Source organism: Dendronephthya gigantea, unplaced genomic scaffold (assembly GCF_004324835.1).
Source record: "Dendronephthya gigantea isolate DGI-Jeju-01 unplaced genomic scaffold, DenGig_1.0 000332F, whole genome shotgun sequence".
Taxonomy (NCBI): Eukaryota; Metazoa; Cnidaria; class Anthozoa; order Malacalcyonacea; family Nephtheidae; genus Dendronephthya; species Dendronephthya gigantea.
In genome coordinates this window covers 72,262-98,449 of record NW_021163342.1, presented here as the reverse complement: position 1 = coordinate 98,449, position 26,188 = coordinate 72,262, and the positions used below count along the sequence as shown (strand labels likewise).

The following is a 26,188-nucleotide window of genomic DNA, read 5'->3' as shown; positions in this document are numbered from 1 at the left end:
TTAGTACACGTGGCAGTACACCACGATCATAGCCTGATCCTGCGACATTCGTTCATTATCTCATCCTGTGACATTCGTTCGTCATCCCATCCAGAGACATTCGTTCATCATCTCATCCTGAGACATTCGTTCATCATCTCATACTGCGACATTTGTTCATCATCTTATCCTGGGACATTCGTTCAGTATCTCATCCTGAGACATTCGTTCATCATCTCATACTGCGACGTTCGTTCATCACCTCATCCTGAGACATTCGTTCATCATCTTATCCTGAGACATTCGTTCATCATCCCATATTGCGACATTCGTTCATAATCTCATCCTGAGACCTTCGTTCATCATCTCATCCTGCAACATTCGTTCATCATCTCATCCTGCGACATTCGTTCATCATCTAATCCTGAGACATTCGTTCATCATCTCATCCTGCGACATTCGTTCATCATCTGATCCTGAGACATTCGTTCATCATCTCATCCTGCGACATTCGTTCATCATCCTATTCTGCGTTATTCGTTCCTCATCTCATACTGCGATATTCGTTCGTCATCTCATACTGCGATATTCGTTCGTCATCTCATACTGCGATATTTGTTCGTCATCTCAAACTTCGATATTTGTTCGTCATCCCATTCTGCGACATTCGTTCATCATCTCATCCTGAGATATTCGTTCAACATCCCATCTTAAGACATTCGTTCATCAACTCATCCTGAGACATTCGTTGATCATCCCATCCAGAGACATTCGTTCATCATCTTATCCTGAGACATTCGTTCATCATCCCATACTGCGACATTTTTTCATCATCTCATCCTGCGACATTCGTTCATTATCTCATCCTGAGACATTCGTTCATCATCTCATACTGCGACGCTCGTTCATCATCTCATCCTGAGACATTGGTTCATCATCTTATCCTGAGACATTCGTTCATCATCCCATACTGCGACATTCGTTCATCACCTCATCCTGAGACATTCGTTCATCATCTCATCCTGCGACATTCGTTCATCATCTAATCCTGAGACATTCGTTCATCATCTCATCCTGCGACATTCGTTAATAGTCTGATCCTGCGACATTCGTTCATCATCTCATCCTGCGACATTCGTTCATCATCCCATTCTGCGGTATTCGATCGTCATCTCATACTGCGATATTCGTTCGTCATCTCATAATGCAATATTCGTTCGTCATCTCATACTGCGATTTTTTTTCGTCATCTCATACTGCGACATTCGTTTATCATCTCATCCTGCAACATTCATTCATCATCTCATCCTGAGACATTCGTTCATCATCTCATCCTGCGACATTCGTTCATCATCTAATCCTGAGACATTCGTTCATCATCCCATCCTGAGACACTCGTTCACTATCTCACCCTGAGACATTCGTTCATCATCACATCTTGACACATTCGTTCATCATCTCATCCTGAGACATTCGTTCATCATCTTATCCTGAGACATTCGTTCATCATCCCATACTGCGACATTCGTTCATCATCTCATCCTGAGACATTCGTTCATCATCTCATCCTGCGACATTCGTTCTTTACCTCATCCTGAGACATTCGTTCATCATCCCATCCTGAGACACTCGTTCATTATCTCACCCTGAGACATTCGTTTATCATCACATCTTGAGACATTCGTTCATCATCTCATCCTGAGACATTCGTTCATCATCTCATCCTGCAACATTCGTTCATCACCTCATTCTGAGACATTCGTTCATCATCTCATACTGCGACATTCGTTCATCATCTCATCCTTAGACATTAGTTCATCATCTCATCCTGAGACATTCGTTCATCATCTCATCCTGCGACATTCGTTCATCATCTCATCTTGAGACATTCGTTCATCATCTCATCCTGAGACATTCGTTCATCATCTCATCCTGCGACATTCGTTCATCACCTCATTCTGAGACATTCGTTCATCATCTCATACTGCGACATTCGTTCAGCATCTCATCCTGAGACATTAGTTCATCATCTCATCCTGCGACATTCGTTCATAGTCTCATCCTGAGACATTCGTTCATCATCTCATACTGCAACATTCGTTCATCATCTCATCCTTAGACGTTCGTTCATCATCTCATCCTGAGACATTCGTTCATCATCTCATCCTGCGACATTCGTTGATCATCTCATCCTGCGACATTCGTTCATCATCCTATTCTGCGTTATTCGTTCGTCATCTCATACTGCGATATTCGTTCGTCATCTCATACTGCGATATTCGTTCGTCATCTCATACTGCGATATTTGTTCGTCATCTCAAACTTCGATATTTGTTCGTCATCCCATTCTGCGACATTCGTTCATCATCTCATCCTGAGATATTCGTTCAACATCCCATCTTAAGACATTCGTTCATCAACTCATCCTGAAACATTCGTTCATCATCCCATATTGCGACATTCGTTCATAATCTCATCCTGAGACCTTCGTTCATCATCTCATCCTGCAACATTCGTTCATCATCTCATCCTGCGACATTCGTTCATCATCTAATCCTGAGACATTCGTTCATCATCTCATCCTGCGACATTCGTTCATCATCTGATCCTGAGACATTCGTTCATCATCCCATCCTGCGACATTCGTTCATCATCCTATTCTGCGTTATTCGTTCGTCATCTCATACTGCGATATTCGTTCGTCATCTCATACTGCGATATTCGTTCGTCATCTCATACTGCGATATTTGTTCGTCATCTCAAACTTCGATATTTGTTCGTCATCCCATTCTGCGACATTCGTTTCATCATCTCATCCTGAGATATTCGTTCAACATCCCATCTTAAGACATTCGTTCATCAACTCATCCTGAGACATTCGTTGATCATCCCATCCAGAGACATTCGTTCATCATCTTATCCTGAGACATTCGTTCATCATCCCATACTGCGACATTTTTTCATCATCTCATCCTGCGACATTCGTTCATTATCTCATCCTGAGACATTCGTTCATCATCTCATACTGCGACGCTCGTTCATCATCTCATCCTGAGACATTGGTTCATCATCTTATCCTGAGACATTCGTTCATCATCCCATACTGCGACATTCGTTCATCATCTCATCCTGAGACATTCGTTCATCATCTCATCCTGCGACATTCGTTCATCATCTTATCCTGAGACATTCGTTCATCATCCCATACTGCGACATTCGTTCATCATCTCATCCTGAGACATTCGTTCATCATCTCATCCTGCGACATTCGTTAATAGTCTGATCCTGCGACATTCGTTCATCATCTCATCCTGCGACATTCGTTCATCATCCCATTCTGCGGTATTCGATCGTCATCTCATACTGCGATATTCGTTCGTCATCTCATAATGCAATATTCGTTCGTCATCTCATACTGCGATTTTTTTTCGTCATCTCATACTGCGACATTCGTTTATCATCTCATCCTGCAACATTCATTCATCATCTCATCATGCGACATTCGTTCATCATCCCATCCTGAGACATTCGTTCTTTATCTCATTCTGAGACATTCGTTCATCATCCCATCCTGAGACACTCGTTCATTATCTCACCCTGAGACATTTGTTCATCATCACATCTTGAGACATTCGTTCATCATCTCATCCTGAGACATTCGTTCATCATCTTATCCTGAGACATTCGTTCATCATCCCATACTGCGACATTCGTTCATCATCTCATCCTGAGACATTGGTTCATCATCTCATCCTGAGACATTCGTTCATCATCTCATCCTGCGACATTCGTTCATCATCCCATTCTGCGGTATTCGATCGTCATCTCATACTGCGATATTCGTTCGTCATCTCATAATGCAATATTCGTTCGTCATCTCATACTGCGATTTTTTTTTCGTCATCTCATACTGCAACATTCGTTTATCATCTCATCCTGCAACATTCATTCATCATCTCATCATGCGACATTCGTTCATCATCCCATCCTGAGACATTCGTTCTTTATCTCATTCTGAGACATTCGTTCATCATCCCATCCTGAGACACTCGTTCATTATCTCACCCTGAGACATTCGTTCATCATCACATCTTGAGACATTCCTTCATCATCTCATCCTGAGACATTCGTTCATCATCTTATCCTGAGACATTCGTTCATCATCCCATACTGCGACATTCGTTCATCATCTCATCCTGAGACATTCGTTCATCATCTCATCCTGCGACATTCGTTAATAGTCTGATCCTGCGACATTCGTTCATCATCTCATCCTGCGACATTCGTTCATCATCCCATTCTGCGGTATTCGATCGTCATCTCATACTGCGATATTCGTTCGTCATCTCATACTGCAATATTCGTTCGTCATCTCATACTGCGATTTTTTTTCGTCATCTCATACTGCGACATTCGTTTATCATCTCATCCTGCAACATTCATTCATCATCTCATCCTGAGACATTCGTTCATCATCCCATCCTGAGACACTCGTTCATTATCTCACCCTGAGACATTCGTTTATCATCACATCTTGAGACATTCGTTCATCATCTCATCCTGAGACATTCGTTCATCATCTCATCCTGCAACATTCGTTCATCACCTCATTCTGAGACATTCGTTCATCATCTCATACTGCGACATTCGTTCATCATCTCATCCTTAGACATTAGTTCATCATCTCATCCTGAGACATTCGTTCATCATCTCATCCTGCGACATTCGTTCATCATCTCATCTTGAGACATTCGTTCATCATCTCATCCTGAGACATTCGTTCATCATCTCATCCTGCGACATTCGTTCATCACCTCATTCTGAGACATTCGTTCATCATCTCATACTGCGACATTCGTTCAGCATCTCATCCTGAGACATTAGTTCATCATCTCATCCTGCGACATTCGTTCATAGTCTCATCCTGAGACATTCGTTCATCATCTCATACTGCAACATTCGTTCATCATCTCATCCTTAGACGTTCGTTCATCATCTCATCCTGAGACATTCGTTCATCATCTCATCCTGCGACATTCGTTGATCATCTCATCCTGCGACATTCGTTCATCATCCTATTCTGCGTTATTCGTTCGTCATCTCATACTGCGATATTCGTTCGTCATCTCATACTGCGATATTCGTTCGTCATCTCATACTGCGATATTTGTTCGTCATCTCAAACTTCGATATTTGTTCGTCATCCCATTCTGCGACATTCGTTCATCATCTCATCCTGAGATATTCGTTCAACATCCCATCTTAAGACATTCGTTCATCAACTCATCCTGAAACATTCGTTCATCATCCCATATTGCGACATTCGTTCATAATCTCATCCTGAGACCTTCGTTCATCATCTCATCCTGCAACATTCGTTCATCATCTCATCCTGCGACATTCGTTCATCATCTAATCCTGAGACATTCGTTCATCATCTCATCCTGCGACATTCGTTCATCATCTGATCCTGAGACATTCGTTCATCATCCCATCCTGCGACATTCGTTCATCATCCTATTCTGCGTTATTCGTTCGTCATCTCATACTGCGATATTCGTTCGTCATCTCATACTGCGATATTCGTTCGTCATCTCATACTGCGATATTTGTTCGTCATCTCAAACTTCGATATTTGTTCGTCATCCCATTCTGCGACATTCGTTCATCATCTCATCCTGAGATATTCGTTCAACATCCCATCTTAAGACATTCGTTCATCAACTCATCCTGAGACATTCGTTGATCATCCCATCCAGAGACATTCGTTCATCAATCTTATCCTGAGACATTCGTTCATCATCCCATACTGCGACATTTTTTCATCATCTCATCCTGCGACATTCGTTCATTATCTCATCCTGAGACATTCGTTCATCATCTCATACTGCGACGCTCGTTCATCATCTCATCCTGAGACATTGGTTCATCATCTTATCCTGAGACATTCGTTCATCATCCCATACTGCGACATTCGTTCATCATCTCATCCTGAGACATTCGTTCATCATCTCATCCTGCGACATTCGTTCATCATCTTATCCTGAGACATTCGTTCATCATCCCATACTGCGACATTCGTTCATCATCTCATCCTGAGACATTCGTTCATCATCTCATCCTGCGACATTCGTTAATAGTCTGATCCTGCGACATTCGTTCATCTCATCCTGCGACATTCGTTCATCATCCCATTCTGCGGTATTCGATCGTCATCTCATACTGCGATATTCGTTCGTCATCTCATAATGCAATATTCGTTCGTCATCTCATACTGCGATTTTTTTTCGTCATCTCATACTGCGACATTCGTTTATCATCTCATCCTGCAACATTCATTCATCATCTCATCATGCGACATTCGTTCATCATCCCATCCTGAGACATTCGTTCTTTATCTCATTCTGAGACATTCGTTCATCATCCCATCCTGAGACACTCGTTCATTATCTCACCCTGAGACATTTGTTCATCATCACATCTTGAGACATTCGTTCATCATCTCATCCTGAGACATTCGTTCATCATCTTATCCTGAGACATTCGTTCATCATCCCATACTGCGACTTCGTTCATCATCTCATCCTGAGACATTGGTTCATCATCTCATCCTGAGACATTCGTTCATCATCTCATCCTGCGACATTCGTTCATCATCCCATTCTGCGGTATTCGATCGTCATCTCATACTGCGATATTCGTTCGTCATCTCATAATGCAATATTCGTTCGTCATCTCATACTGCGATTTTTTTTCGTCATCTCATACTGCAACATTCGTTTATCATCTCATCCTGCAACATTCATTCATCATCTCATCATGCGACATTCGTTCATCATCCCATCCTGAGACATTCGTTCTTTATCTCATTCTGAGACATTCGTTCATCATCCCATCCTGAGACACTCGTTCATTATCTCACCCTGAGACATTCGTTCATCATCACATCTTGAGACATTCCTTCATCATCTCATCCTGAGACATTCGTTCATCATCTTATCCTGAGACATTCGTTCATCATCCATACTGCGACATTCGTTCATCATCTCATCCTGAGACATTCGTTCATCATCTCATCCTGCGACATTCGTTAATAGTCTGATCCTGCGACATTCGTTCATCATCTCATCCTGCGACATTCGTTCATCATCCCATTCTGCGGTATTCGATCGTCATCTCATACTGCGATATTCGTTCGTCATCTCATACTGCAATATTCGTTCGTCATCTCATACTGCGATTTTTTTCGTCATCTCATACTGCGACATTCGTTTATCATCTCATCCTGCAACATTCATTCATCATCTCATCATGCGACATTCGTTCATCATCCCATCCTGAGACATTCTCTTTATCTCATCCTGAGACATTCGTTCATCATCCCATCCTGAGACACTCGTTCATTATCTCACCCTGAGACATTCGTTCATCATCACATCTTGAGACATTCGTTCATCATCTCATCGTGAGACATCGTTCATCATCTCATCCTGCAACATTCGTTCATCACCTCATTCTGAGACATTCGTTCATCATCTCATACTGCGACATTCGTTCATCATCTCATCCTAGACATTAGTTCATCATCTCATCCTGAGACATTCGTTCATCATCTCATCCTGCGACATTCGTTCATCATCTCATCCTGAGACATTCGTTCATCATCTCATCCTGAGACATTCGTTCATTCATCTCATCCTGCGACATTCGTTCATCACCTCATTCTGAGACATTCGTTGATCATCTCATCCTGCGACATTCGTTCAGCATCTCATCCTGAGACATTAGTTCATCATCTCATCCTGCGACATTCGTTCATAGTCTCATCCTGAGACATTCGTTCATCATCTCATACTGCAACATTCGTTCATCATCTCATCCTTAGACGTTCGTTCTCATCTCATACTGTGACATTCGTTCATCATCTCCTCCTGAGACATTCGTTCACCATCTCATCCTGAGACATTCGTTCATCATCTCATCCTGCGACATTCGTTGATCATCTCATCCTGCGACATTCGTTCATCATTCTATTCTGCGTTATTCGTTCGTCATCTCATACTGCGATATTCGTTCATCATCTCATAATGCGATATTCGTTCATCATCCCATACTGCGACATTTTTTCATCATCTCATCCTGCGACATTCGTTCATTATCTCATCCTGAGACATTCGTTCATCATCTCATACTGCGACGCTCGTTCATCATCTCATCCTGAGACATTGGTTCATCATCTTATCCTGAGACATTCGTTCATCATCCCATACTGCGACATTCGTTCATCATCTCATCCTGAGACATTCGTTCATCATCTCATCCTGCGACATTCGTTCATCATCTAATCCTGAGACATTCGTTCATCATCTCATCCTGCGACATTCGTTAATAGTCTGATCCTGCGACATTCGTTCATCATCTCATCCTGCGACATTCGTTCATCATCCCATTCTGCGGTATTCGATCGTCATCTCATACTGCGATATTCGTTCGTCATCTCATAATGCAATATTCGTCGTCTCATACTGCGATTTTTTTTCGTCATCTCATACTGCGACATTCGTTTATCATCTCATCCTGCAACATTCATTCATCATCTCATCATGCGACATTCGTTCATCATCCCATCCTGAGACATTCGTTCTTTATCTCATTCTGAGACATTCGTTCATCATCCCATCCTGAGACACTCGTTCATTATCTCACCCTGAGACATTTGTTCATCATCACATCTGAGACATTCGTTCATCATCTCATCCTGAGACATTCGTTCATCATCTTATCCTGAGACATTCGTTCATCATCCCATACTGCGACATTCGTTCATCTCTCATCCTGAGACATTGGTTCATCATCTCATCCTGAGACATTCGTTCATCATCTCATCCTGCGACATTCGTTCATCATCCCACTCTGCGGTATTCGATCGTCATCTCATACTGCGATATTCGTTCGTCATCTAATGCAATATTCGTCGTCATCTCATACTGCGATTTTTTTTCGTCATCTCATACTGCAACATTCGTTTATCATCTCATCCTGCAACATTCATTCATCATCTCATCATGCGACATTCGTTCATCATCCCATCCTGAGACATTCGTTCTTTATCTCATTCTGAGACATTCGTTCATCATCCCATCCTGAGACACTCGTTCATTATCTCACCCTGAGACATTCGTTCATCATCACATCTTGAGCATCTTCCTTCATCATCTCATCCTGAGACATTCGTTCATCATCTTATCCTGAACATTCGTTCATCATCCCATACTGCGACATTCGTTCATCATCTCATCCTGAGACATTCGTTCATTCATCTCATCCTTGCGACATTCGTTAATAGTCTGATCCTGCGACATTCGTTCATCATCTCATCCTGCGACATTCGTTCATCATCCCATTCTGCGGTATTCGATCGTCATCTCATACTGCGATATTCGTTCGTCATCTCATACTGCAATATTCGTTCGTCATCTCATACTGCGATTTTTTTTCGTCATCTCATACTGCGACATTCGTTTATCATCTCATCCTGCAACATTCATTCATCATCTCATCATGCGACATTCGTTCATCATCCCATCCTGAGACATTCGTTCTTTATCTCATCCTGAGACATTCGTTCATCATCCCATCCTGAGACACTCGTTCATTATCTCACCCTGAGACATTCGTTCATCATCACATCTTGAGACATTCGTTCATCATCTCATCGTGAGACATTCGTTCATCATCTCATCCTGCAACATTCGTTCATCACCTCATTCTGAGACATTCGTTCATCATCTCATACTGCGACATTCGTTCATCATCTCATCCTGAGACATTAGTTCATCATCTCATCCTGAGACATTCGTTCATCATCTCATCCTGCGACATTCGTTCATCATCTCATCTTGAGACATTCGTTCATCATCTCATCCTGAGACATTCGTTCATCATCTCATCCTGCGACATTCGTTCATCACCTCATTCTGAGACATTCGTTGATCATCTCATCCTGCGACATTCGTTCAGCATCTCATCCTGAGACATTAGTTCATCATCTCATCCTGCGACATTCGTTCATAGTCTCATCCTGAGACATTCGTTCATCATCTCATACTGCAACATTCGTTCATCATCTCATCCTTAGACGTTCGTTCATCATCTCATACTGTGACATTCGTTCATCATCTCCTCCTGAGACATTCGTTCATCATCTCATCCTGAGACATTCGTTCATCATCTCATCCTGAGAAATTCGTTGATCATCTCATCCTGCGACATTCGTTCATCATTCTATTCTGCGTTATTCGTTCGTCATCTCATACTGCGATATTCGTTCATCATCTCATAATGCGATATTCGTTCATCATCCCATACTGCGACATTTTTTCATCATCTCATCCTGCGACATTCGTTCATTATCTCATCCTGAGACATTCGTTCATCATCTCATACTGCGACGCTCGTTCATCATCTCATCCTGAGACATTGGTTCATCATCTTATCCTGAGACATTCGTTCATCATCCCATACTGCGACATTCGTTCATCATCTCATCCTGAGACATTCGTTCATCATCTCATCCTGCGACATTCGTTCATCATCTAATCCTGAGACATTCGTTCATCATCTCATCCTGCGACATTCGTTAATAGTCTGATCCTGCGACATTCGTTCATCATCTCATCCTGCGACATTCGTTCATCATCCCATTCTGCGGTATTCGATCGTCATCTCATACTGCGATATTCGTTCGTCATCTCATAATGCAATATTCGTTCGTCATCTCATACTGCGATTTTTTTTCGTCATCTCATACTGCGACATTCGTTTATCATCTCATCCTGCCACATTCATTCATCATCTCATCATGCGACATTCGTTCATCATCCCATCCTGAGACATTCGTTCTTTATCTCATTCTGAGACATTCGTTCATCATCCCATCCTGAGACACTCGTTCATTATCTCACCCTGAGACATTTGTTCATCATCACATCTTGAGACATTCGTTCATCATCTCATCCTGAGACATTCGTTCATCATCTTATCCTGAGACATTCGTTCATCATCCCATACTGCGACATTCGTTCATCATCTCATCCTGAGACATTGGTTCATCATCTCATCCTGAGACATTCGTTCATCATCTCATCCTGCGACATTCGTTCATCATCCCATTCTGCGGTATTCGATCGTCATCTCATACTGCGATATTCGTTCGTCATCTCATAATGCAATATTCGTTCGTCATCTCATACTGCGATTTTTTTTCGTCATCTCATACTGCAACATTCGTTTATCATCTCATCCTGCAACATTCATTCATCATCTCATCATGCGACATTCGTTCATCATCCCATCCTGAGACATTCGTTCTTTATCTCATTCTGAGACATTCGTTCATCATCCCATCCTGAGACACTCGTTCATTATCTCACCCTGAGACATTTGTTCATCATCACATCTTGAGACATTCGTTCATCATCTCATCCTGAGACATTCGTTCATCATCTTATCCTGAGACATTCGTTCATCATCCCATACTGCGACATTCGTTCATCATCTCATCCTGAGACATTGGTTCATCATCTCATCCTGAGACATTCGTTCATCATCTCATCCTGCGACATTCGTTCATCATCCCATTCTGCGGTATTCGATCGTCATCTCATACTGCGATATTCGTTCGTCATCTCAAATGCAATATTCGTTCGTCATCTCATACTGCGATTTTTTTTCGTCATCTCATACTGCAACATTCGTTTATCATCTCATCCTGCAACATTCATTCATCATCTCATCATGCGACATTCGTTCATCATCCCATCCTGAGACATTCGTTCTTTATCTCATTCTGAGACATTCGTTCATCATCCCATCCTGAGACACTCGTTCATTATCTCACCCTGAGACATTCGTTCATCATCACATCTTGAGACATTCCTTCATCATCTCATCCTGAGACATTCGTTCATCATCTTATCCTGAGACATTCGTTCATCATCCCATACTGCGACATTCGTTCCATCTCATCCTGAGACATTCGTTCATCATCTCATCCTGCGACATTCGTTAATAGTCTGATCCTGCGACATTCGTTCATCATCTCATCCTGCGACATTCGTTCATCATCCCATTCTGCGGTATTCGATCGTCATCTCATACTGCGATATTCGTTCGTCATCTCATACTGCAATATTCGTTCGTCATCTCATACTGCGATTTTTTTTCGTCATCTCATACTGCGACATTCGTTTATCATCTCATCCTGCAACATTCATTCATCATCTCATCATGCGACATTCGTTCATCATCCCATCCTGAGACATTCGTTCTTTATCTCATCCTGAGACATTCGTTCATCATCCCATCCTGAGACACTCGTTCATTATCTCACCCTGAGACATTCGTTCATCATCACATCTTGAGACATTCGTTCATCATCTCATCGTGAGACATTCGTTCATCATCTCATCCTGCAACATTCGTTCATCACCTCATTCTGAGACATTCGTTCATCATCTCATACTGCGACATTCGTTCATCATCTCATCCTGAGACATTAGTTCATCATCTCATCCTGAGACATTCGTTCATCATCTCATCCTGCGACATTCGTTCATCATCTCATCTTGAGACATTCGTTCATCATCTCATCCTGAGACATTCGTTCATCATCTCATCCTGCGACATTCGTTCATCACCTCATTCTGAGACATTCGTTGATCATCTCATACTGCGACATTCGTTCAGCATCTCATCCTGAGACATTAGTTCATCATCTCATCCTGCGACATTCGTTCATAGTCTCATCCTGAGACATTCGTTCATCATCTCATACTGCAACATTCGTTCATCATCTCATCCTTAGACGTTCGTTCATCATCTCATACTGTGACATTCGTTCATCATCTCCTCCTGAGACATTCGTTCATCATCTCATCCTGACACATTCGTTCATCATCTCATCCTGCGACATTCGTTGATCATCTCATCCTGCGACATTCGTTCATCATTCTATTCTGCGTTATTCGTTCGTCATCTCATACTGCGATATTCGTTCATCATCTCATAATGCGATATTCGTTCGTCATCTCATACTGCGATATTTTTTCGTCATCTCACACTGCGATATTTGTTCGTCATCCCATTCTGCGACATTCGTTCATCATCTCATCCTGCGATATTCGTTCATCATCCCATCTTAAGACATTCGTTCATCAACTCATCCTGAAACATTCGTTAATCATCCCATCCAGAGACATTCGTTCATCATCTTATCCTGAGACATTCGTTCATCATCCCATTCTGCGACATTTGTTCATCATCTCATACTGCGACATTGGTTCATCATCTCATCCTAAGACATTCGTTCATCATCTCATACTGCGACGTTCGTTCATCATCTCATCCTGAGACATTCGTTCATCATCTTATTCTGAGACATTCGTTCATCATCCCATACTGCGACATTCGTTCATCATCTCATCCTGACACATTCGTTCATCATCTCATCCTGCAACATTCGTTCATCATCTCATCCTGCGACATTCGTTCATCATCTAATCCTGACACATTCGTTCATCATCTCATCCTGCGACATTCGTTCATCATCTGATTTTGAGACATTCGTTCATCATCTCATCCTGCGATATTCGTTCATAGTCTGATCCTGCGACATTCGTACATCATCTCATCCTGCGATATTCGTTTATCATCTTATTCTGCGTTTTTCGTTCGTCATCTCATACTGCGATATTCGTTCGTCATCTCATACTGCGATCTTCGTTCGTCATCTCATACTGCGATATTTGTTCGTCATCTCACACTTCGATATTTGTTCGTCATCCCATTCTGCGACATTCGTTCATCATCTCATCGTGCGATATTCGTTCATCATCCCATCTTAAGACATTCGTTTATCACCTCATTCTGAGACATTCGTTCATCATCTCATACTGCGACATTCGTTTATCATCTCATCCTAAAACATTGGTTCATCATCTCATCCTGCGACATTCGTTCATCATCTTAACCATAGACATTCGTTCATCATCCCATACTGCGACATTCGTTCATCATCTCATCCTGCAACATTCGTCCATCATCTCATCCTGCGACATTCGTTCATCATCTAATCCTGACACATTCGTTTATCATCTCATCCTGCGACATTCGTTCATCATCTGATCCTGAGACATTCGTTCATCATCTCATCATGCGACATTCGTTCATAGTCTGATCCTGCGACATTCGTACATCATCTCATCCTGAGACATTCGTTCATCATCCTATTCTGCGTTATTCGTTCGTCATCTCATACTGCGATATTCGCTCGTCATCTCATACTGCGATATTCGTTCGTCATCTCATACTGCGATATTTGTTCGTCATCTCACACTTCGATATTTGTTCGTCATCCCATTCTGCGACATTCGTTCATCATCTCATCGTGCGATATTCGTTCATCATCCCATCTTAAGACATTCGTTCATCAACTCATCCTGAGACATTCGTTCATCATCCCATCCAGAGACATTCGTTCATCATCTTATCCTGAGACATTTGTTCATCATCCCATACTGCGACATTTTTTCATCATCTCATCCTGCGACATTCGTTCATTATCTCATCCTGAGACATTCGTTCATCATCTCATACTGCGACGCTCGTTCATCATCTCATCCTGAGACATTCGTTCATCATCTAATCCTGTGACATTCGTTCATCATCCCATACTGCGACATTCGTTCATCATCTCATCCTGAGACATTCGTTCATCATTTCATTCTGAGACATTCGTTCATCATCTTATCCATAGACATTCGTTCATCATCCCATACTGCGACATTCGTTCATATCATCTCATCCTGCAACATTCGTCCATCATCTCATCCTGCGACATTCGTTCATCATCTAATCCTGAGACATTCGTTTATCATCTCATCCTGCGACATTCGTTCATCATCTGATCCTGAGACATTCGTTCATCATCTCATCCTGCGACATTCGTTCATAGTCTGATCCTGCGACATTCGTACATCATCTCATCCTGAGACATTCGTTCATCATCCTATTCTGCGTTATTCGTTCGTCATCTCATACTGCGATATTCGCTCGTCATCTCATACTGCGATATTCGTTCGTCATCTCATACTGCGATATTTGTTCGTCATCTCACACTTCGATATTTGTTCGTCATCCCATTCTGCGACATTCGTTCATCATCTCATCGTGCGATATTCGTTCATCATCCCATCTTAAGACATTCGTTCATCAACTCATCCTGAGACATTCGTTCATCATCCCATCCAGAGACATTCGTTCATCATCTTATCCTGAGACATTTGTTCATCATCCCATACTGCGACATTTTTTCATCATCTCATCCTGCGACATTCGTTCATTATCTCATCCTGAGACATTCGTTCATCATCTCACACTGCGACGCTCGTTCATCATCTCATCCTGAGACATTCGTTCATCATCTAATCCTGAGACATTCGTTCATCATCCCATACTGCGACATTCGTTCATCATCTCATCCTGAGACATTCGTTCATCATCTCATCCTGCGACATTTGTTCATAGCCTGATCCTGCGACATTCGTTCATTTTCTCATCCTGTGACATTCGTTCGTCATCCCATCCAGAGACATTCGTTCATCATCTCATCCTGAGACATTCGTTCATCATCTCATCCTGCGACATTCGTTCATCACCTCATTCTGAGACATTGGTTCATCATCTCATACTGCGACATTCGTTCATCATCCCATACTGCGACATTTTTTCATCATCTCATCCTGCGACATTCGTTCATTATCTTATCCTGAGACATTCGTTCATCATCTCATACTGCGACGCTCGTTCATCATCTCATCCTGAGACATTCGTTCATCATCTAATCCTGAGACATTCGTTCATCATCCCATACTGCGACATTCGTTCATCATCTCATCCTGAGACATTCGTTCATCATCTCATACTGCGACATTCGTTCATCATCCCATCCAGACACATTCGTTCATCATCTCATTCTGAGACATTCGTTCATCATCTTATCCATAGACATTCGTTCATCATCCCATACTGCGACATTCGTTCATCATCTCATCCTGCAACATTCGTCCATCATCTCATCCTGCGACATTCGTTCATCATCTAATCCTGAGACATTCGTTTATCATCTCATCCTGCGACATTCGTTCATCATCTGATCCTGAGACATTCGTTCATCATCTCATCCTGCGACATTCGTTCATAGTCTGATCCTGCGACATTCGTACATCATCTCATCCTGAGACATTCGTTCATCATCCTATTCTGCGTTATTCGTTCGTCATCTCATACTGCGATATTCGCTCGTAATCTCATTCTGCGATATTCGTTCGTCATCTCATACTGCGATATTTGTTCGTCATCTCACACTTCGATATTTGTTCGTCATCCCATTCTGCGACATTCGTTCATCATCTCATCGTGCGATATTCGTTCATCATCCCATCTTAAGACATTCGTTCATCAACTCATCCTGAGACATTCGTTCATCATCCCATCCAGAGACATTCGTTCATCATCTTATCCTGAGACATTTGTTCATCATCCCATACTGCGACATTTTTTCATCATCTCATCCTGCGACATTCGTTCATTATCTCATCCTGAGACATTCGTTCATCATCTCATACTGCGACGCTCGTTCATCATCTCATCCTGAGACATTCGTTCATCATCTTATCCTGAGACATTTGTTCATCATCCCATACTGCGACATTTTTTCATCATCTCATCCTGCGACATTCGTTCATTATCTCATCCTGCGACATTCGTTCATCATCTCATACTGCGACGCTCGTTCATCATCTCATCCTGAGACATTCGTTCATCATCTAATCCTGAGACATTCGTTCATCATCCCATACTGCGACATTCGTTCATCATCTCATCCTGAGACATTCGTTCATCATCTCATACTGCGACATTCGTTCATCATCTCATCCTGAGACATTCGTTCATCATCTCATCCTGCGACATTTGTTCATAGCCTGATCCTGCGACATTCGTTCATTATCTCATCCTGTGACATTCGTTCGTCATCCCATCCAGAGACATTCGTTCATCATCTCATCCTGAGACATTCGTTCATCATCTCATACTGCGACATTTGTTCATCATCTCATCCTGCGACATTCGTTCAGTATCTCATCCTGAGACATTCGTTCATCATCTCATACTGCGACGTTCGTTCATCATCTCATCGGCTCATCCTGAGACATTCGTTCATCATCTTATCCATAGACATTCGTTCATCATCCCATACTGCGACATTCGTTCATCATCTCATCCTGAGACATTCGTTCATCATCTCATCCTGCAACATTCGTTCATCATCTCATCCTGCGATATTCGTTCGTCATCTCATACTGCGATATTCGTTCGTCATCTCATACTGCGATACTCGTTCATAGTCTGATCCTGCGACGGTCGTTCATCATCTCATCCTGCGACATTCGTTCATCATCCCATTCTGCGATATTCGTTCGTCATCTCATACTGCGATATTCGTTCGTCATCTCATACTGCGATATTTGTTCGTCATCTCACACTGCGATATTCGTTCGTCATCCCATTCCAGGGGCGGCGGAACATAATACATTTTGGGGGGGCTGATTTCACGAAGGGCGACCATGGTTGGCGCCGAGGGAAATATTTTTTTTAATTTCAGTGCTCTAGATCTTCGGAAATGGCCTTTTCAGAGTCTTACTTGCCGCTTTAATCGTAGTTTTTCACGGGCAAACCGCAACGCAAACTGAAAACGGCACAGCGCGTGCAGTGATATCTTCTACATTTGAAAAAGCATCTCTCATTCTTCATTCTGGAATTCTTCATGAAATTTTTGGGGGGGCTATCTCATCCTGGGACATTCGTTCATTATCTCATCATGAGACATTCGTTCATCATCTCATACTGCGACATTCGTTCATTATCTCATACTGCGACATTCGTTATTCATCATCTCATCCTGAGACATTCGTTCATCATCCCATACTGCGACATTCGTTCATCATCTCATACTGCGACATTCGTTCATCATCTCATACTGCGACATTCGTTCATCATCACATCCTGAGACATTTGTTCATCATCTCATCCTGAGACATTCGTTCATCATCTCATCCAGCGACGTTCGTTCATCATCTCGTCCTGGAACGTTCGTTCATCATCTCATCCTGCGACATTCGTTCATCATCTCATCCTGAGACATTCGCTCTTCATCCCATTCTGCGATATTCGTTCATCATCTCATCCTGAGACATTCGTTCATCATCCCATCCTGAGACATTCGTTCATCATGTCATGATCTATAATTTTTTAATATAGCTACCAGTTCGACGTTTGATATTCTTCGGGCGTTTAACATCTCCGGCGAATTTTAGTTATTATACCGGGCGTGCTACTCTTACAGGGAATTAGCCGCAGGTCCAGAATAGTAAAATATACTTGGGAGATGCAAAGCATCATCATGGGGTGAGCTTAGCAAGAACAATAAGAGCGAGGAAAAACATGCGATTTCATTTCGTGTTCCTGCTTCCTTGTTGAGACTTATTTGCACAGTTTTAAATTCAGGGAGGTAATTTGTGTGTTCGTTCTTTATGGTTTGTTTAATAGAGCTACTGAATAATTTCCAATATAACCAAGGAGCAGCGTGGCAGCGTCTTCAAATAACTTAGCGTCAAATGTGGTATGACAACTGCCTTTGTCCATAACAAGTGTTTTTGTCCATTTAGGCAGTTGTTAAACCACATTTTATGCCAAGTTATACTGAATCATTATATTCATTAAACATAGTCAGAAAACGGTTTGTTGGCCTCAAAAATGATTTAAAAATATGATTTAAATGTAGGGCAAATTCATGATAACAATTAAGCGTGAATTCAAAATTCCAAAAAGAAGTCGAGAAAGAAGTAAACAAGCCCCATTCCATCCTCGTCCCCAGGGCCTAAAAAATCGAACGAAAAGTTTCCTATGATCGAAAAATATCGCCTAGTGGAAAACCGGCTTTAGTTTGATATAAAAGCCTTCGCTTTTCGCGTTAATCGTTTTAATTTAAAACTATAACAACTTTTTTTCTCGGTACTTGGTAGCAATTTTCTTTTACCATTTTTTATCTTTCGATATTTGCGAACTCCGAAATTGACCCCATTCGCAAGTTATGAGCTTGCGTTAAACAAAAATATCAATGGATATACCAGGTAGACTACTTGAAAAATACTAACGATCATGATTTTGATCAATCGCAAGGCAAATAACGAAGCTGTGTGTATTTTCTTTTAACATAAGTTTTGAAACAAATATGGCAACAAATCATGAAATTTTGAACCATCATTTTTATGGTCGGCGTTAGATCATATCGAACTAACGTACATGACGTCATAAAATTTTCAATAACCCTAACCCTAATTAAGGTAAAGCCAGAGATACTATTACATAAGTATATGATCACTCCTATACTGGGTATAAGGGTAACAGACATTTACTGTTTCGTGTACATTTATAAATGTATAAATGTATCATCATTCATTGCCATTTTTATTTTATCATTTTTATGAACCAGCTCTAGGAAGACTTCATGTAAGACTTCTGTTATTATACTTCCTTTATTGCAAAATTTATGACGTCGACCCATTTTTATCATCACAGAAAAATACATTGTTACATGAAGTTTTACAAATCTTGCCAAGATGGCTGCCGAGTAAGTACAAAATGATATAATAATATTATAATATATATATTATAATATTATTGATATATACATTTTTTTATATTTACAATCATTTACAATTTTTTTACATAAACGTTTGTAGTTTGGACAGAAAGCAACGAGATTCAGAAATGAAAAGTGCAATCAATGACAAACTAAATGAAAATTTTGAACGAGAAAGGCATTGTAGACTTTTTAAATACTTTATACTTTATAGTTAGTACTAGACTACTGTCTACTGGTACCACTAGACAGTAGACACTAAGACTATGTGCACACGGTAACGTTTTCTAGCGTTTTCATTTTCGTTTTCATGCCAAAACGGTTTCAAACACCATCAATTTACAGTAGGGGTTGAAGCTAATTTAACATATTTAGCATATTTGCCCTTGGATCGCGTGTGCAGGGCGTCACAGCGATAAACTAGATGAAAACGATTTTGAAAACGCTCGAAAACGACACTCGTGAGCACATAGCATTTGCCAGTGTATGATCTCTATGATCTTGTAGGTGGAATAAAACTTACCATTTTATTGCTGCTAGGAAATATGATGTTAAGTGTTAATGCTTAACAGTTATAAACACCCAAGGCTATAGTTGACTAGTTGTCAATACAATGTATTTTAAGAGCTGTTAATGCTTGATAATTAGCAGTTAATTACGTTGATCTAATATCTATCCAAATACAACATAAAAATTAAGCTCCGTGGTTAAATTGTAGGCATATATCTATCTACCTTATTAAACAGTGATTAGGTATGTACCTGAATTACTCTAACAGCACACTAGACATGTTAAAAATTGAACACTTAATACTTTTTGAATGTTATAACTGATGTACATTGTAATCTGACAAATGGATAGAACAAGGTGTACCTTTTTAATGACATGTAATTTCATTGACCTTGAACTACATAGGAATATATACCCATGTGGCTTGTTTTTTTCTAAAGTGGTACATGAATGATGTAATGTTAAATCTTCTTTGCACTAGGTTAATGGAGTTATTAAGAACCAGATTAAAGGAGTGTGGCTGGAGGGATAGACTAACTCAAGAATGCAAAGGTAAAGCTATTCTACAAAAAAGATATTCAACTTAGAGATCCTGGAATTTACGAAAATTCATAGCTCACAAGACTATGATATATAACAAAATAAAACAATGGAACCTGTGGAGAAGAATGATGATGACTATAGTTTCACTTGACTATGATGACTTCAGAAAATAAATTTTTAAATTTGTGCCTATTGTTTTATATCTTCTTACAATTTCAGTTCTTATAATTTAAGGTGTGAATATTTATGCTTTTTTCCTAGACATAATTAGAGAAAAAGGGTTGGATAAAGTGACAGTTGATGACCTAGTGAGTGAGGTTACACCAAAAGCAAGAGGTACATTACCAAATAAATATACTCTACATGGCTGTGTATATATCATAAAATAGCAATATGTACAGGTAATGTAATTCACTAGGATTAGCTAGATGTAGTACTTTCATCTAGAGCAAGTTCCAATTTTAGTAATATTTGCCTAATACATTTATAATAGGTTTCCAACCCAAGTGTGCAGATTCATCTATGTGCAACTTATCCATAGTATATGTGTATTTTAGAACTAGTTCCAGATGAAGTGAAACGAGAGTTGTTGGATAAAATCCGAAACTACTTTGGTGATAATGTCTGAACATCATTTTCTAGCATCAGTCTGGTTATTATCTACTTACACAATTACATTCTTTTAAGTATTTAATTAATAAACATCAAGATAAGGTGATGCAACTCATGCAGGATCCAGTAGGCTAGGTCTAATAGGGAGCCAAACTAAATAAGAAAGACCACTATTATGAGTTGTTTCAGAGAATAATAATTACTTGTTAGTTTCATCAGTTCCTGTAAATTGTTTAAATGCGAGATGTCATATTTGGTACATGTAAATACATGTATATTTTTTGCCAAAATGCATTTAACAGTTGTTAATGAAATAAAAGATTTATTTTTTATAGTTTAATTAACACATGCCTATATCAGCATTAGCATTGCAATCAATATAATATGAATGTACAAAGTTTACTCCAAATTAAGCAATGTACTCAATAATTTTAAAAAGCAAGGCTAAGCATGATAAAATATATAAACTTCATCATTCCAAGGAAAATATCAATTAGCATGACTCACAGTAAAACATTTCATGTTCCCAAACATTTTATGCTTCCTTTATTCTTAGAACTCTTCCTTTTCAAATTTCTATTAATGAAATTACCCACTTATTGAGGCAAAAAACTGGTCCAGTTCCCCTGTGCCATCGCCTACCTCATCAACATCTGAATCCATAACGTCAGAAGGGTCTTTCTGAATATTAGAGAGAATTAGCATGTTAGAATTACAGGAATGTGCTTGTGGCGAAAAGATAAACTTTTTTGTAGGAAATAAATTTTTAGAAAAAAGCACTATACCTCTTTTTTGCACAACAACGCTGGTCTGTTGTGATCATTGCATTGAGTGCTGGATTCTTTGAGCCAGGCCACCTTGCGTTTGCTTGTGGGTTCAAACTGTTGCGCTTTACTGCATCCATGACCATATATATCTTTGGGCCATTTTGGGACTGTACTAGCAATCTCATTACGCTGAATTTTCGAATAGTTCAAGGCAAACTCTAAATGAGGAAAAGAGAAAACTATTTACCTTTTACGATCCAGAAATTAATCCTTTCTCTAAAGTTTGACAAGTTTACTTGTATTTCCCACGAACTTATATATTCAAATAATAATAATGTATGCATTCTATCTCGAGTTTTTCATAAGTGTGAAAGAAACATTCGAAACAATATGTAAAAGGAGGTAGGAAAGTAACAGAATACGGTATAATAGGGGCTTAGGATGATAGAGAGGTTTGAATGATAACGCCAATTGAAAGTCCTTGAAAGGGTTATTAAATACAGCTAGGAATATACAACTTTACATACCACATTGTTTTTTTGAGTTGTTTGTTACTTCGAATATTTCATGGGTTTTTCGCCTTTCCTTGGTTTTCTGCGATTTTAAATTACATAAAATTATCATGTTACCTTATAAGATATTACATTATTACTCACCACAAATTTGTTTTGTATGAAAGGGTGTGGCTAAATAACGGGACTGCAGAGCCTGAGGAACTTGCGGAAGCTACGGAACTTGTCTAATTGTCTTGTTTGAATCTTATTTTATTGACTTTCAAGATGTTTTGTCTATTTGGAATTTGTTTTTTAATATTGTGTTTATATATAGTCTTTGAAGTTGTTTGGATTTTTGTTGTTTTTTAATCTTTTCTATGACTATGGCACAAAATTTTGTAACAAGAAAGTAACGGTGCACTATAATTATTCGTAAAAGTTATGTGTTATAATAATTTGAGTGCGTTTGTGTTTTTGTTTACGTTTTCTTCTGGAGTCGCTTCTTTTTCGGTCTATTCAACCTATTCAACCTTGTTCCCAGGGTTTTTATTCTTTGGTGTCGTCGCGCTTACGCGCTACATTATCGCCATTTAAACGGGTTATATGAATGGATTACATAAGGTGATATTGCTTTAGAGAACAGTATATAAGGTGTACTACTTTACAGAAATTTGTTTCTTAGTCCGACATTTTGATAAAAGCTCACTTCTTGAATTCAATGATTCAATTCTTTTAGCTCGGTCGCATTTTTATTTTTTATACTTGCTTAACCTACAAATGAGTTAGTGTGGTAATTGTTATGAATTTTATCTTGACTTAAATTCTCCTTGAGTATGATCAACATACGATTTGTTTGTATCGTTTCTAACAACCGTTGTTTGGTATACTACGTTATTCGATACAAATACAATTTACACAGTCACAGTGATAAAATGTGTCAGATCAATTGGCAAGGACGTTGTGACGTAACTATCGTAAAGGTCTATTAAGCAATATAACCCAATATACATTGTGAATTTGTGCGATTGGTCTTCTCTTCGAACTTCGCAAAGTCCCCAGAGTAGAAAAACCGAAGCATTCTCGAGCACGCAGTGACGCAGGTTTAGGCTATAGCTACGTGATTGCCTTTACCTTGTTTGTGATAATTTACTTACCTTTTCAGAACGTTTGTTTGAAATATTACAATTTGTATCTTGCTTTCCGCTGTTGGATGTGTAAACCTCAACTTTCATTCTTTGCATTTCCGAGGATCTAAAACAATCAAATTTCAAAAATTTTCTTGCTCGGCGCCAACCATGGTGGCGCCTCGTGAACGGGCCCACCTCAATCTTGAACATATCCCTACGCCCTTGAGTATTTAAACAAACAAGTTTGACTGACTTGTTAGTGCTTTAATGTGGCCTTAATACATTAAAATCTTACTTTTGATGCCATTTTTTGATTGACGCTGTATATATATGGGTCATTTATATTACCTGAATTTTTTTTGTTCACATCAAACTTTTGTTTTATATATATGTTTGATAAAGCAAGTTTGTTTACGGCAATATCTCGCCTGCATTAGTCACGGTTTACTAGCTTACACTCGCATTTGGCCAATCTAAACACAATGTCTGCCTAAAGCAAACTTAACTTCACTAACATTTTCGTCGTTTAATTAAATTAATGTATGACGCAGGTATGTTAATCAACTGCTTTGAGAGGGAAAAAAGCATTATATTTGTGAAAATATGCAAACATTCCATACAGGTATTTCCCCTTATACCTAAAAACTCCTCAAAAAGAGCAAGCCTGAAGCCTTTATGGGTGCGAGATGTTACCTTAATTCTTCAATGCAGCCAAAAATCCTCCACGCAGGCATGGTAATCGTGAATTATGGTAATTGTTTAACGTAATCTAATTAAAAACGCAAGGCAACAATTAACATTCTTTATAATGCGATGGAAATTAGGGAGTTCGTTGAACCGTAAATTCTCTGACAAACGGCACGGCACGGCATAAATTACAATTTCCGCCTTCAAATGTTATATTGTGTCGTTCAGAGAAACGTTTGTACATTCAGCGGTTTCATACGCAAAATAAAAAGTCTTCAAGTCTATAATAATAGAATAATCCATGTGTATAATACGATACAGGCCATAGTTAGCCCTCATTAAGATTAGCGGGACTGAGGAAACACCATCGTACACGGTACACCTAACGACAGTATTCGTTATTGACGGTTGTGTCAATTAATGCTGCCGTAATCGGTAATCCCATGTTGTCCATTGATGGGCGTAGTATACGGCATAGGCGAAACCAGTGATACTACGCCTACGGCCAGGTCACGGTAATTCGTTTAAATTTCTTAGCTGTTTTTGTGTCGTTATCTTTAATGCTTTGTGAATTGTTCTCGTTTCTTGCCTAAATTAATTTTAAACATTGAAACATTAGTTTTTCATGGACTGAAGGTGTAATCAGCATACAATAGTAGATACGGTAGATTGAGGGAATTCATTCTTGTTCCTTTGCTTAGAAAGGGGTAGAGTCAATAGACTGAGGGTGCTTGTTCCCTCACCCCCACCTTGGGAGTAACCTCTGAGGGGGTGCTTATTACCCGACCTCAACCTTTTCCAGAACACAGGAAGGAAACTAGAAGAATATGTAAAAGCAGCCTTTCTTGCAAAAACACTTTCTAGTTGTACACTGGTCAGTGCATGTCCAGTTCTCTGGAGACATGGTATGTTATCTAAACTTTAGTTATATTTGAATTTATATTTTTAATAAACTTACGCAGGGAACAATTCAATTTTATTTCTTATACGTTAATTGCTATTGGCATGTATATATATACATATATACATATATATATATATACACAATGTGGTTGTCACTGGGTCGACAGAGCTCAATGCAATACAATTGAAGATAAAAAGTAAAACCGTATATATATATATATATATAATATATATATATATATTAATATATATATTATATATATATATTAATATAAACAGGCATAGGCGTACAGGGTCTACGTTTCAGGGGAGGGGCAGTTAACATTTTGCCCAACCGACGCTGAAAATGCCAAATTTTCAAACAACCTTCCCCCCTCCCTCACATACATACCCGTAACCATATATGGGTGTTTCAGTCATTTATGGTTCAAGTTTTAACAGCAAATTAAGCAGTTGTTGTGTTAACTGACAAAAAGGGTAACCTATTAATTATGCATTGAAATTATGAAATTTTGCCCAACCTGGGTTGAAAATTTGCCCAACTTGGCATTCTTTAAAGCCAGCCCCCCCTGCCCCCCCCCCACCACCTGGTATGCCTATGTAAACAGTGATGAAAGCGACTGAGTTAGAAATTAAAATGTTTTTGTTCTTAATGTTCTCAGAATTCAATCCTAGTAACTAAAAAACTTATGATCAAACCATGTACATACATCTTCCATTAAAGAGCTACTTTGTCCAGTTACTTTTGCTTTTGTTGCAGAATGATTTTTTTTGAATTTCCAAACATTCTTCATTCACATTCAG

The 26,188-nt window shown here is 39.7% G+C and overlaps 2 protein-coding genes across 2 annotated transcripts; one reads left to right on the top strand and one right to left on the bottom strand.

The window, feature by feature from the left end:
* Nucleotides 1-18,311: 18,311 nt before the first annotated feature.
* Nucleotides 18,312-26,157, bottom strand: LOC114542070. Its single transcript, XM_028561823.1, has 7 exons — nucleotides 26,095-26,157; nucleotides 24,488-25,070; nucleotides 23,822-23,918; nucleotides 22,701-22,767; nucleotides 22,192-22,391; nucleotides 22,049-22,087; nucleotides 18,312-18,338 (listed from the first exon to the last, which is right to left on the bottom strand). Exons 2-7 carry the CDS (start codon nucleotides 24,526-24,528, stop codon nucleotides 18,327-18,329), a joined length of 456 nt encoding a protein of 151 aa, XP_028417624.1. The 5' UTR covers nucleotides 24,529-25,070; nucleotides 26,095-26,157; the 3' UTR covers nucleotides 18,312-18,326.
* LOC114542071 (transcription and mRNA export factor ENY2-like) lies at nucleotides 19,701-21,460 on the top strand. The gene is made up of 5 exons (XM_028561824.1): nucleotides 19,701-19,729; nucleotides 19,842-19,919; nucleotides 20,733-20,803; nucleotides 21,056-21,130; nucleotides 21,352-21,460. The coding sequence occupies exons 1-5, from the start codon at nucleotides 19,719-19,721 to the stop codon at nucleotides 21,420-21,422; spliced, it is 306 nt and encodes a 101-aa protein (XP_028417625.1). The 5' UTR covers nucleotides 19,701-19,718; the 3' UTR covers nucleotides 21,423-21,460.
* Nucleotides 26,158-26,188: the final 31 nt, after the last annotated feature.

Excerpts from the sequence above, each read along its gene's own strand:
- LOC114542070 (XM_028561823.1), bottom strand. The coding sequence starts at position 24,528 with ATGCCTGCGTGGAGGATTTTTGGCTGCATTGAAGAATTAAG. Across the intron at positions 23,919-24,487 it reads GGCTGCATTGAAGAATTAAG|ATCCTCGGAAATGCAAAGAA; the intron begins GTAACATCTCGC and ends TGATTGTTTTAG. Across the intron at positions 22,088-22,191 it reads CGTTGTTGTGCAAAAAAGAG|AAAGACCCTTCTGACGTTAT; the intron begins GTATAGTGCTTT and ends TCTAATATTCAG.
- LOC114542071 (XM_028561824.1), top strand. Across the intron at positions 19,920-20,732 it reads GAAAATTTTGAACGAGAAAG|GTTAATGGAGTTATTAAGAA; the intron begins GCATTGTAGACT and ends TCTTTGCACTAG. Across the intron at positions 20,804-21,055 it reads ACTAACTCAAGAATGCAAAG|ACATAATTAGAGAAAAAGGG; the intron begins GTAAAGCTATTC and ends CTTTTTTCCTAG.